We start from the raw sequence: 14272 nt of genomic DNA, 5'->3' as shown, positions 1-14272 counted from the left end.
CGAAACGTCAGCTTTTGTGCTCCTGAGATGCTGCTGGGCCTGCTGTGTTCATCCAGCCTCACATTTCATTATCATGGCTATGAATGAAGTGGGGCAGAAATTAAAATAGTTTCCATGTCACTTTCCCTCTTGTCCCTCCTCCACCTCTGGCAGTGGAAAAAAAGCCTCATTTTGTTTATTAACACATTTCGGTTTTGAAGTCATACCAGGCTCAAGCATTAACTCTGTGTTCTCTCTACAGATGCTTTGAGACCTGCTGAATTTCTCCAGCATTTTCTGTATTCATAGAATCATACAGTAAAGAAGAGGCCCTTCAGCCCATCGAATCTGCATTGACTTTGTTTCAGATTTCCAGCATCTGCAGGATTTTCCTTTATTCAACTCTGGATAATGTTTGGATGTGTCCAGCAGCATTGGTGGGCTGTTTGGTGCTCTGGGACTTCACTCTAGCTGCAATAAGAGTAAAAAGTCTCTGTAGCCCCCACCTTTCATACCCACTCATCCCCACTTCACTCCACATCATATCATGCTGTCCAGGAAACTCTAAGGATTTATCATGCCCCATACTGGTTTTAATTGTGTGGAAAGTTATGAATGAATCTCTTTTTTAAGCTTTATGCACCCAGTTGTCATGGTAAGGTTCATTCCTTCTATTAAATGTTTAGTTGGTGAATGGGTATGCATGTGATACATTGGCACGAGAAGCTATAGGGGATGGGAAGAGAGACATATTTTGGCTTGGGGGCACGAGGACAGTGTTTTGACATTAATTTTAAAATGGGTCCCTTGTGCAGATTTTAGTTCATGACACCTCAGTGTGCTGTGAGCCATGACTCTTTAAAAAAGAAGGGCCCACTCCATGAAAATGATGGTCAAATAGGCCATGCCTATCTCTACAATAGAGCTGGCTAGTTCAGGAATGCCAGGTACAGAAGTTTTATCCATCTGTACTGTAAAATACATTAATGAAGGGCCATTAATGGGGTTGAGAACCTTAGAGTCAGATCCCAGCCACATTTATGATTATCACCTCATAGAAGGAATCTTTTCAGTCCCCATCTTGCAAACATACCAAGCTCAAATCTGACACTGAGTCCTGTTTGTGCCTCGGAAGTGGGAATCCTAGCTAGGATGCTACTTCTTTCCAACTCATATCTGGCATTAATCTTTGATATCATTGGCCTTGTAAGGATCAGGCTAAGGTTGCTCTTCTTGGAATCAGCATTTGTGTCTGTGCCACAGAATATAGTAACAGGAGGAAACCATTTAGCTCTGAAAGGCCATTCTGCTATTCAATGAGATCAGTAACTTAATTCCAAAGACCCGCCTTTGCCCAACCTCCCTCAGCAAGTTTGATTATCAGCCAATTTTATATTGAATAATTTATCTAGCATCAACTAACATTGCCAGAAGAGAGTTCCAAACATCAACTATTATTTGCACACAGAAGCTTTTACTAATTTCACTCCAGAAAGGCTCACTCCCTTAGTCCTATAAAAGCAAAATACTACAGATGCTGGACATTGAAATGCTGGAGAAATTCAGCAAGTCTGGCAATTTCTATGGAGAGAAAAATAGTTAATATTTTGAGCCCATTTTGGCTCTTCTTCGGAAGAGTCTGTTCTGAAGAGGTATTATATCAGATTCAAAATGTTTACTCAGCTTCTTTCTCCAAGTCCTAGACTCCTCCTTTGTCAGCGATAGTTTTATCTCAACTTACCCTATCTTATCACCTCACTACTCTGAAAAATTTGATCAAATAATGCTTTTAAATTCCAGAGAATACAACCTTGTTTAAAATAATCACTCTTCAGAATCCAATGTTTGGAGCTCATGCACTATTCTAATAAATCTATATTACACATTGCCAATACTTCTTTCGTAATTTGTGCTATTCAGAATTATTGACAGTTCTCCACATGCAGTTGAACCTGGATTTGCTATGGCTGAAGCATGGCTTTTACACCATTATCTTTTAATTACTAAACTCAAGCTCTACTTTCTCAAGATATAAAGGCCAGTATTATATCAGCACTGTTTTTAAAAATTATTTTCTGCACTTATTTATGATAGTTTAATGATCTATGAAAATCTTTTTGGCCCTTATTGCTGGATTTTCATCATGTCGGAGATATTGTATTCTTAAGTCCAGAGGTAATGATCTGCCTATAATCTACACCGTATTCAATGCTTCTGAACTTTACCATGACATGGAGGTGCTGGTGTTGGACTGGGTGGACAAAGTCAGAAATTACACAACACCAGGTTATAGTACAACAGGTTTATTTGAAAACAGAAGCTTTCTGAGCATCATTCCTTTTTCAGGTGTTTGTGAGAGAGATTGTATCAGATACAGAGTTTGCAAGTAAAAGATCAAAGGGTCATACCACTGATGAGGATGTATTAAACAAATCTAAGATGCTGTTAGATCTTTAATCAGTTAGAAGGTTGTAATTGATTAATGTGCATACGTAAATGCCCGAATTTCTTTCAAGTCACTGCCCTGAGACAACTCAATTCATCGATCGCCAGTTCTGATGTGCCACAGCGAAAAACTGTAATGACCTCCTCAGAAGACACACACAGGACACAACTAGTAGGGTACCCGTCATCGTCCAGTACTTCCCGGGAGTGGTGAAACTATGCCATGTTCTTCGCAGTCTTCAACACATTATCAACGATGATGAGGACCTCACCAAGATCTTTCCTACACCTTCACTTGTCACCTTCAACCAACAGCCAAACCTTTGTTTGCAGCAAACTACCCAGCTTTCGGGACAACATCGGCCACAACACTATACCACCCTGTCATGGTAACCTCTGCAAGACATGTTAGATCTTCGACATGGACACTACCGTGAGATTTGGGAACTCTGCCCACCACATGCATGGCAGATAGTCATGTGACTTGGCCAATGTTGTCTATCTCAAATGTTGCAGGCAAGGATGCCCCAAGCATGGTACATTGGTGAAACCATGCAGATGCTAACAAAACGGATGAATGGACACAGTACAATTGCCAAGCAGGGATGTTCCCTACCAGAGGGGGAACACTTCAGCGGCCACAGATCTTTGGCCTCAGATCTTTGGGTAAACATTTCCCATGGTGGGCTTAGGAACACACAACAATACAGAGCTGCTGAAGAGACTGAGAGTCAAGTTCAGTACCCATACGGATATTTTGGGCTCATGCTGCACTATTGGTGACCGCACAACACAATACACTCTCTCACACACACACGCAAGCACACACTCTCTTCCTCACATTGACACACACGGTTTCTCTCTCTCACTCCCACACACTCTCTCTCTCTCTCCCCCTCACATACACACTCTTCCTCTCTCTCTCTCTCTCTCTCACACACACACACACACTCTCTCTCGCTCTCTCCCCCCCATCAGCAATGTAACCCTTTGATCTTTTACTTATAAATTCTGTGTCTGATACCACCTCTGTCACAAACACCTGCAGGAGGAGCGAGGCTCCGAAAGCTTGTGTTTTCAAATAAATGAGTTGGACTACAACCTGGTGTCACATGAGTTCTGATCCGACGATCTTTAAGTCATCAGAAAATCTGGATAAGTGCATTTCTAGCCCCTAATTCTGTGTTTACAGAAAAACACAGGTTGTCACAATTTCACATCAGTTGCAAGGGTGGACAAGAGAATAAAATTGGGCTGGATATCACATTGACAACTCACTACCACCCACACAACTTCCTGGGGTTTCCTGCCAGAAGGAATGTGGGTTGCAAAATGTTTGCCCAAATATGGGAAAACTAGTTGTAATTAGATGCAATTGACTAGAATATCTCATCCAATGTATGCCTCATTATTTTCTCCTGAGCAACAGTGGACACAAAGAACAGCATGTGTTCAGTGAACAGGTTTGCTCCAAGCTTAGGGAATGCAGGGGTGGGGGATGGGCGGTGGTATTAGCAGTGTGGGAGGGTAGAAGAAGGCCAATTGAAATATAAAAAGATTGCTTTGAGTACTTCAATCAATAGGACTGAATATCTGCTGCCTCGTTCCCATGGTAAAACACGGTTCAATACATTCCTTATGAAGAGGATGATTCAAACTTCTTCTGTAAGGCGAACACTATAACTTCAAATCTTTTCACTGTTTGCTCGGAGATAAAAAGCATAGAAGCACAGAATACTGAAATCCATAATTGCACAAAAGGGTCTTATCCATGGCTTAAAACGAGTCCAATTTTTGTTTTCCCTTGAAGTGTATGTGTAAAATTTACTGCTGTTATTTACGTGTGTCAACACCCTCGTGTTGTCAATTTTATTGCTTCCAGCAGAAGTAGCAGATGGTGATACACAACTAGGACGTAAGGTTGAGTTCAATAATTAAAACACAATGATAGATCACGCATGTTACAATGATGTATAAATTGGTTTTAGACATTATAAGGGAGCAACAATGGGATGCAAAGTCTTCATCCACCTGCACTTCTTACAATTATAGTTTTTTTAGTCCTATCTACTGGATACTGCTGCCCCTCAAATCATAGGGAGGGTTTTGCTTTGATACAGCATTGTGAATGAGGCAGCCTGTTTGGCAATGCACCGTCCAGTATCCACTTTGCCTGCAGGAACTTTGAGGATCAGATTCACTAATTCCATACTGGAAACTTATGCTGTGTTTGCACCTGCTGCCATGAACTTGCTCTGAGATGGGGAATAAGTAGGGATAAGGGAGGAGGAATTGCCATGGTTCTTTTCTTCAAACATAAATGACTGCTGCTGCAAGTGTAATGTAGATGCGAAACAACATAAACAGCAAAGCACTGCCGGAAGGTGAACAGAAGTAGCCGATATCTGAATGACAGTAAGAGGCAGGTGGAAGGAAAAATAGCAAATGAATAACCATGAAGTCTCTTTGTCACTTGTTGAAGATGAGGAATCCATTTACCTGCCCTCCTTCTCCATGTAAAAATCGAAAGATCTGCGGATGCTATAAATCAGGAACAAAAACAAATTTGCTGGAAAAGCCCAGCAGGTCTGGCAGCTTCTGTGAAGGAGAAAACAGAGTTAGTGTTTCTGGTCCAGTGATCCTTCCTCAGAGCAGCTCTGAGGAAGGGTTACTGGACACAAAACATTAACACTGTTTTTTCCCTTCACAGATGCTGCCAACCCTTCTCCATATGTTAGACGATGAAGTTCAAAGGGACATGGATAGGGTGAATAGCCAAGGTCTTTTTCCCAGATTAGAGGAATCCAAAACTAGGGGGTGAGAGGTGAAATATTTAAGAGAGACCTAAGAGGCACCATTTTCATTCAGAGCCTGGTGTGCATATGGAATGAGATGCCAGAGGAAGTTGTGGAGGTACAATTGCAAGATTTAAGAGGCATCTGGAAGGGTATATGAATAGGAAGGGATATGGGCCAAATGCTGGCAAATGGGACTAGATCAATTTAGGATATCTTGTTAGCATGGATGGCTTGGACTGAAGAGTCTGTTTCTGTGGTATACAACTCTAAGCCTCTAAGACTCGAAGTTACCCTGAGCATCCTTTAAGGGTGTTTGGTGCAGCATACCTGGTAAGACTAGCAGTGATGGCCAGCACAGTGAGCAAAGTAGCTATAAACAAGATGTCAGACCTTAGCAGTACTATGCAGTGAGCTGATTTGACAGTGTACAATTGCCATGTACCAGGTAGATCGCCCAATCATTTAGCCACAAATTTTCTCCTGCCAATACACTTTACATTTACTGATGGTCTGCAGAAGTTCCTGGAACTATCTTAGAGGTCTCCCCTTGCCTCCATGTATAGTTATATTCCAGACAAACAAACATACAAGTTTTTGTTTTTAAAAAGTTCATTCACGGGATAAGGGCATTGCTGGCTAGACTAACATTTATTGCTCATTCCTAATTGGCCAGATGACCCTTAAGAGAAAGCCACATTGCTTTGGACAAATTTAGGCCAAACAAATTCAGGACAACAGGGTTTTCTTTCTTAAAGGATGCTAGAGAACCAAATGAACTTTTACAGTTGTGGTTACATGGTTGCCGTTAGGCTAGCTCTTCCCAGATTTTTTATTGAATTTAAAATATCACCATCCATCATGCCCAAGAATATTAACCTGGGGGTCTGTAATACTATCCTAGTGACACACCATTACATCACTCCATTCCCCCACGCCCACTCTGAACAGTTGTAACATTCAATAAAAGTCATTGGCATGCTGTCATTTTTAGAAGTCTTCTGATACTAGAAGGCTCCTAACAGATAAACCCATTACTAACTCACAGAACCGCAGGTTGATCATTTTGCATAAAATTACATAGAGTTTACAGCGTAGTAGTAGGCCATTCAGCCCAACTGCTCTATGCTTGTGTTTATACTCCACACTCTTCCCTCTTTTCTGCATCGATGTACCTTAATTCCTTTCGGTCTCACATGTTTATCCAGATTCTCTTCAAATGCACCTATGTGATGATGTTACTCCATAGGGTACAATTTCCATTTTTAACCACGCTTTGTAGGAGAACGTGTCTCCAATATTCATCACTGGATTTACTATTTTATATTTCTTATCCATCTATTTATGAACTGTCTTATATTTATGGTTATAGTCTTCCCCATAAGTGTAACTTCTTTAAATCTTAAAAAAGACAACATTTCATGCCAACTATTTGTTTGTGGGTTAAGATGCCATGTATAATTTATAAAATAATTGATTCATATTGAAGCAAGACCAGTGCCAATGTCGATGCTTGACAGATAAATGATGTGTATTGAGTGAACAGTAAGCCCCCACCCTCAATATTCAATACTAAGGAGCTTTTAATTGCTCCTCCACTGGGAGGAGGATATGTTATCAGCTTCCTCTGGTGAGAAAAGTGGCTTTCTTCAGTTCGATCAATTACCCTAGCTACTAGAGATGCCAAGGGTACTTCTGGGGTGCCTTTCTGGATATACACACCATCGTATGTAAATTTATTGAGTGTGGTAGCCAGGTAATACTGGTCTGATAGTGCCCAAACAGGTATCTTCCTTATTCATGCTGAGCTTTGTTATTTTTTAATACTGTGCATTGTCCTTCCTGTGAAAATTACTAGGCAACAATGAAATTGTTGAGGCTCTGAATGATAGCACTGTCTCAATCTGATTCCCCAAGATGGTGAATCGAGGCCAGACTGAGTCTCTCAGGGTGGCATGGTTGCCCAGTGGTTAGTACTGCTGCCACACAGTGCCAGTGCCTTGGGTTTGATTTCAGCTTTGGGTGACTGTCTGTGTGGAGTTTTCACATTCTCCCTGCATCTGTACAAGTTTCCTCTGGGTATTCGGGTTTCCTCCCATCGTTCAAAGGCATGCAGGTTAGGTGGTTTGGTCATACTAAATTGCCCATTGTGACTGGGGTGGGGGGGGGGGGTGCATGAAATGCGGGGAGAGGGTGGTGATGGGTCTGGGTTGGATGTTCTTCAGAGGGCTGGCGTGGACTCGATGGACAAAATAGCCTGCTTCCACGTTGTAGGGATTCTGTGATTCTCAACAGTGCATTTGCTGCTTGTCCTGAACTGGACTTATGTACATTTGTACCACAAGTCATTGCCTAAGGCCAATTCACAGTAGGTGCAGAGCCATGACCTGGTGGGGCCTTGTTCTTTGGAAATTGGTACATCCACTGAGTTCCACAAAAATGGAAATGGCTGTCAATTGGGATCTGGTTCCTACTTGTTATTTTTCCTCTCTTTGAGAACACTGAGGTGTCTCTCAGACAGCAACATGCTACCAACATGTTGGTCACTCTTCACGTGAAGCAGAGCTTCTTGATTTTAGCTCTAAATTTCCATTTGAGAAGTATGAACCTGTGATATACCCGTCCCACTGTGGAGGTTTCATAATTTGGATTTATATGTTATGAGTCCTCCATGAAACCTGTACCCTTACTACTTGAATTCTGTTCAGCACTCATGATCTGACTAATCAGAGCATGAGGCAATTTAAACATGTCTTCCCCCAATTTGTATTCCACTGTTTTGGCTGTGCAATGCAAAGCTCTATTTGTTCTGTTGGTTGCTAAAATTCTCAAGTTGTGCTCCAGGCAGCATGGTGGCTGAGTAGTTAGCTCTGCTGCTTCACAGTGCCAGGGACCTGGGTCTATGTGGAGTGTTGCACATTTTCCCTGTGTCTGTTTGCTCTGGTTTCCTCCCACTGTCCAAAAATGTGCAGGTTAGGTGAACTTGACATGTTAAATTGCCTATAGTGTCCAGGGACGTGTAGGTTAGTTGGATTATACAGGGCTAGCTGGGGGGTTGGGGGGCATGAGTCTGGATGGGACACTCCTTGGAGAGTCATTGTGGACCTGTTGGGCCAAATTGCCTGTTTCCGCTCTTTGGGGTTCTATAATTCCATCAGAAACTGCAACATCTGCTTTAGCAGGGTTGGTGTAATATTCAAGTCTTAGTGGTAAAAGGATTCTTCTAAGATTGGGATGACACAATATTGTCAGAAGAAAAGAATTGTACTCTGAAACAAAGCCACATTTCATGTACTAACCCCAAAGGTAGATTTTTGCTAAAGTTGGGCAAGATTATAAACAAAATTAAATCTGTTAAATTTTTGCCACTTTAAGTTATTATAATTACCAGTTCCCGAAGCAGTGAAGTATTTACAAAACAATTGCCCCATCAGAACTTGAACAGACTAATTCTTAGGCTTGTTATTCAATTTATAAAACAGGTCGATCACTTACCTTCTAAGGCAGAAGAAGACAATTCCACAGATTATGCTTATAACAACCATAACAGCGCCACCAGCAACAGCCATCAAAACTATCTGCGACTTGACTCCCAAACTAGGATTTCCAGATCCTGTTAAAGCCTCTGAAGAAAATAAAATCTAGGTAGTAGGACTGTCTGACCAGAAAATGGTGAATAGGAAGCAAAAAATACATAATCAAAGACAAAGTTGCTGGAAAAGCTCAGCAGGTCTGGCAGCATCTGTGGAGGAGAAAACAGAGTTAATGTTTCGGGTCCAGTGACCCTTCCTCAGAACGGACCCAAAACATTAACTGTTTTCTCCTCCACAGATGCTGCCAGACTTGCTGAGCTTTTCCAGCAACTTTGTTTTTGTTCCTGATTTACAGCATCCACAGTTCTTTTGGTTTTTAAAAAATACATAATGTCTCCACTATAGTTAACAAGCCAAATTTTCTTAAACATATCTAAATGCTTAAATGTCTAACAATGAGTAGCACTCACGCAGCACGCAGACTGTTTAACATCAAAGATCCCAAAGCACAAATGACTAAAAATGTAAGTCAAACCAGAGGGTAAAAATAGTAAGAGGGAATAAAAGCTAGATTGAAGAGCTAGGTTTTAAGGAGATGTTTTTAAAGTAGAGGAAGGCAAATTGTAAGGAATAGAACCAAGGTGAGTGAAGCCTTTGACACCAACAGGGGGAAATTGTCAAGAGTCGGGTGAGGAGGGTTTGTAAGGCCACGAAGGGACCTGTTGCTGACAGCAAAGAATTTAGTTGGAAAGTACCAGAGGTTAGCGAGTCAATGCAATCAGGAAGTGAGGAGTGATAGGCCAGTGAGTTTTCATGCAAGAGAAGATTTTTGCAGGAGGGCATTGGACCAGTTGGAAGTGGAGCATTGATGTTCAAGAAGAGAAATGTCTGAATACTAGATAGTGACATAAGTGGGGCCAGAAATGTGCCCTGTTTCACCACAGTGTACATCAGGCAAGAATCGAACTAAAGAGCCAACATGTGCTGACCCCTGAACTTCCTGACCAGTCTGTGCTGGATTCTGTAGATATTTCAAAAAAAGGACAAGTATAAGAAGGAATGTGATGGGTGAAGGGAAATCCTAGCCGGAATGTTTCTCATTGTCTACCCATTAAGCACACGTACCCAATAGTAGGGATGATATCACAAAGGAATATATGTTAATAGAGAAAAGAAGGGGATAAAAATGGCACATTCTTAATGATCCTGAAGGTGCTAGTGCAGGAGAAAGAAGGAAGGAGAACACATTGCTGTAGGATTTCCGGCTGTGTTCAGGTAAGCAGGAATGGGACCTTTCAAGAGAAGCCCAGTAAGGATGGCATGATGGAGGAGAAGAATTAATGCAGGATGGCACAGTCAATTATATATTGAACGCATTGTAAAATAGGCAAGGATTAGAAGGAATTTGCTCAAAATAAAACAAAATGAATTAGTCAAGCAAAGTACATAATTTAAACAACATAGCATAGAAGCTGTGTCTCTTTCAATGCAGTTTCAATTTTTAAAATGCCAATAATGCAGCTTCTTATTAAAGAGGTTGGGGGGAAATGGCACAATTTTGAAAAGTAGAGAGAAGGTGCCAAAAACCATAAGGCCATAAGGGGTATGAATGGTTAGGAATTGAGCGGGGAGTTGAGTAAGTTGTTTGAGTTAAAGACCACATAATCATGCCACTTCCATTCAGACTGGCCAAGTGGCAGGGCAAATGTTAGGCTGTGTGCTTAATATGCACAGTGCAATATACTCCACAAATTTTTATTGCTCATCACTGGATTTGAAGACCTGCTTTGAAAATGACCCTGAAGATTGTTAATCCAAGCTTTCTCATTAACAAACACGATCAGTTCTCCACCGAGGTACAGTGTGATGTATGACATGGGGGTGATTGGGAATCAAGTTTATCAATATGCATCAATTCACTTGAGCATTGTATCTGTAACTGGCCATTAACATGGACATGAATCACAACACTCCCTTCATCTAATTATTAATGAATAAAAAGTGTAATGGAAGTAACCAAATAATTTATGTTTTCCATTGTAAGCTTTTTAAAGTGATTTTATTAGTTTATAACTTACATCCCTTTGAAAGATATTCAGTTTCAATCCCATGCTTGTCCTGCAGTTGCAGACTTTCAGCTAGCAAGATGATATGAGCAGAACAAGAGGAGAAATTGCAGCATACTGGGGAACCTGAGACCTTTTAGTAACGCATACATACCCATGATTTTATTATGCAAGGAGGGGTGGAGTGAATTTACTCAACCATTTTCTTTGACTACTTTTAAGAGGCACAGATTAGGCTGCCAAGAAGCCTAGCTAAACACCTCGAAGTTTACTGTATGAATTTTGAAATTGCTTTGGTGCCAGGCAGAAATAGAATGCAAACCTACATTAAAGTTCTATGTTTGAATTTCATTGGTAAAACCATTAAAAAAAAGTAACTGGAATGTAAAACATGACTTGTAGTTTTGATGTGGGATGAAATTCAGTATATGTGTAACAGCAAATTCCTGGAATAACCCATCTTCATCGTCTCAAGTTCAAACCCAAAACAGTTGTGGAGAAAGTGTTTTTAAAATTCATTCACAGGATGAGGGCATCACTGCTAGGCAGCATTTATTGCCCACCCCTCATTGCCCAGAGGGCAGTTAAGAGTCAACCACATTGCTGTGGGTCTGGAATCACATGTAGGCCTGACCAGGTAAGGATGATAGTTTGTTTCCCGAAACGACATTAATGAACCAGATGGGTTTTTCCAACAATCGACAATGGTCATCATTAGCCTCTTAATTCCAGATATTTATTTAATTCAAATTCCACCATCTGTCATGGTTGTGATTCAAACCCAGGCCCCTAGAGCATTATCTGGGTTTCTAGATTAATAGCCCAGGGATAATAACACTAGGCCATCACCTCCCCTTCATTATTTGTCAATGGCGTCAGTGTGCAACATTATATGCAATGCCTAAGTTGTTGTTGGGCTTAATGTCAATGCGATATGAAATTGTTGTATTTAACAATTTTGTATAGCTCCCCTGTTAAGAGCCACCTTGACTTGCAGTATGGCATTGTTATTTGAAAATGCAGATGCCTTATATTATTTTGTCACACCGCATCTCAATGCAGCAAATAATATGTCAAAATAAAATTATACCTTTTTTAACAACATACCAGATTATATTGAAATCAATGTAACCAAATGATTCTTCAGCCAGTTTAATGTTCTACTGAATGCAGAAGAGAAGGAATTCACAGTCAGATTCTGTGCAGAGTACAGCTGCAGTGTCCACTTTACTGAATGGACTTCTATTTCCAACTAATGTGTTAAGTGGTGTAAATAAATATTTGTTAAGTGTTTGTAAAATAGTTCTATTTATCTTTGCATTGAGTGCCAAAGAATTTCATTAATGGATCTGTATGAATGTTGCTACACAGAATGGGGAAATTTCGAGTTTAAAGTTGAAACATGTGAAGTGTAAATACTTGTGAATTTATTTGTAGTTAATTTATTTTCTACTGCAACATAAACCAATTTTCAAAGCCATTTTCATTTGTTCATGAGATGTGACTTCACCAGCAGTTATTGCCCATCCCTATTGCCCAGAGGGCAACTCAGTCAGCCAAATTACATGTAGGTCAGACCATGTAAGGATGAACCAGACATCATTATGACAATCATTAGTGATTACATTGTTACCCTCAGTTCTAGATTTTATGTAATTCAAATTTTGCTATGCCAATTGAATTGACTTTATAACATATCAAATTCAAGTGTATGTTTGACTACAAATGACAGGAAAATAGCCTCAAAGTATGAACCATAAATGAACCATAAACGTGGTGAACCACTTAGTATTGTCAAAGTTTCCCTGATTTAAGCAAGAACACAGGACTCTCATCATTTACTTGGGAATAGGGAGATTGAGGGCAGAAGAGCAGCACAACTTTACAGAGACCCCTATATTGCCTATATCTCCCAAATGCTGTGTTTGGAAATATTAGAAATGTGTACGGCTGGTGCAATGGCCCAGCAATGAGAAGAAGATTGCTTCCAATTTATTTTCTTATGGCATATGATGGTCACATGAAAAATCAGTCTTTGGTACCCATTCATAATTGCTCTTAAGAAATTGGAGGCTGATGAACCACTGCTTGAATTGCTGCACTCAGTGACGCATAGGTATATCCACAGTGCTGTTAACGAGGGAGTTCCAAGATTTTTACTCAATGAAAATGCATTAAAAGTGATAAAGCACCACGTCAAGATGATGTGTGATTCAGATCGAGAATTGTATGTGTTGTTTTTTCCCTCACCTAAAAAACCATCGAATTAATATTAGAGTCGTAGAATCAATAGTGTCATACAGCATGGAAACAGACCTTTCAGTCTAATCAGTCCATGCTGACCATGTTTCCAAACTAAACTAGTTCCACCTACCTGTGTTTGGCCCATTTCCCACCAAACTTTTCCCATTCGTGTACTAATCTAAATGTGTTTTAAATGTTGTAACCGTGCCTGTATCCATCACTTCCTCTGGCAGCTCATTCCACAACATATCAACCACTCTCAATTTTAAAACGTTGCCTCTCATGCCCTTCTTAAATCTTTGCCCTCTCACCTTAAAAATACAGCCCTGATTTTGAACTCCCTCAACTTAGGGAAAGACCTTTGCTGTTCGCTTTATCTACACCCCTCACGATTTTATAAACTTCTATAAGGTCACATCTCAACCTCCCATGCTCCGTTGAAAAAGTCTCAGCCTATCCACCCTATTTTTATAACACAAAACCTCCATTCCTAGCAACATCCTGGTAAATCTTTTCTGAACCCCCTCCAATTTAATAACATCCTTCCTATAGAAGGACGACCAGAACTGCGTACAGTACTGTGCAACGTACTGTACAACCTCAACATGACATACCAACTTCTATACTCAAAGGACTGAATAATGAACTCAAACATGCTAAATGCCTTCTTACCCACCCTGTCCTAAATGTGATGCAAATTTTAAAGAATTATGTACCTGAACTCCTAGGTCTCTACGTTCAATAACTCTATCCAGGGACCTACCATTAAATGTATAAGTCCTGCCCTTGCTTGTTTTAACAAAATACAATACCTTGCATTTATCCAAATCAAACTCCCTCTGCTCCCAACTCAACCCATTGACCCAATTGATCAAGATCTCTTTGTAATCTTGGATAACCTTCTTCACAGTCTACTGTGCCACCAATTTTGGTGTCATCCACATATTTACTAATGCCTCCTCTATTCTCATTTAAGTAATTTATACAAAAGACAACAAAAGTGGACTCAGTGCCGATGTCTATGAAACATTCCTGATCACAGACCTCCAGTCTGAAAAACAACCCTCCAACACCACTCTCTGTCTCCTACCATAAGGTCAATTTTGTATCCAACTGGATAATATTGTATAATAATACTGTATTCCATGTTACAAAAGGTGAAGTTAAGGTGTTTCAGAGAAAGTTGGAACTGCAGATGTTGGAGATTCTG

At 40.4% G+C, this 14272-nt stretch overlaps 1 protein-coding gene across 1 annotated transcript in view; it reads right to left on the bottom strand.

Moving 5' to 3' along the window:
• Positions 1-14272, bottom strand: part of LOC125452461 (uncharacterized) — a 48751-nt gene that overhangs the window by 13341 nt on the left and 21138 nt on the right. Inside the window, exon 2 of the mRNA XM_048530904.2 lies at positions 8715-8844. Within this exon, the coding sequence (XP_048386861.1) occupies positions 8715-8788 (74 nt within the window). The 5' untranslated portion in view covers positions 8789-8844. The remainder of the gene's footprint in view (positions 1-8714; positions 8845-14272) is intronic.

This window comes from Stegostoma tigrinum, chromosome 4, assembly GCF_030684315.1.
Source record: "Stegostoma tigrinum isolate sSteTig4 chromosome 4, sSteTig4.hap1, whole genome shotgun sequence".
NCBI classification, from domain to species: domain Eukaryota; kingdom Metazoa; phylum Chordata; class Chondrichthyes; order Orectolobiformes; family Stegostomatidae; genus Stegostoma; species Stegostoma tigrinum.
Note: the sequence above shows the minus strand (reverse complement) of the source record. Positions and strands in the feature narration are given on the sequence as shown.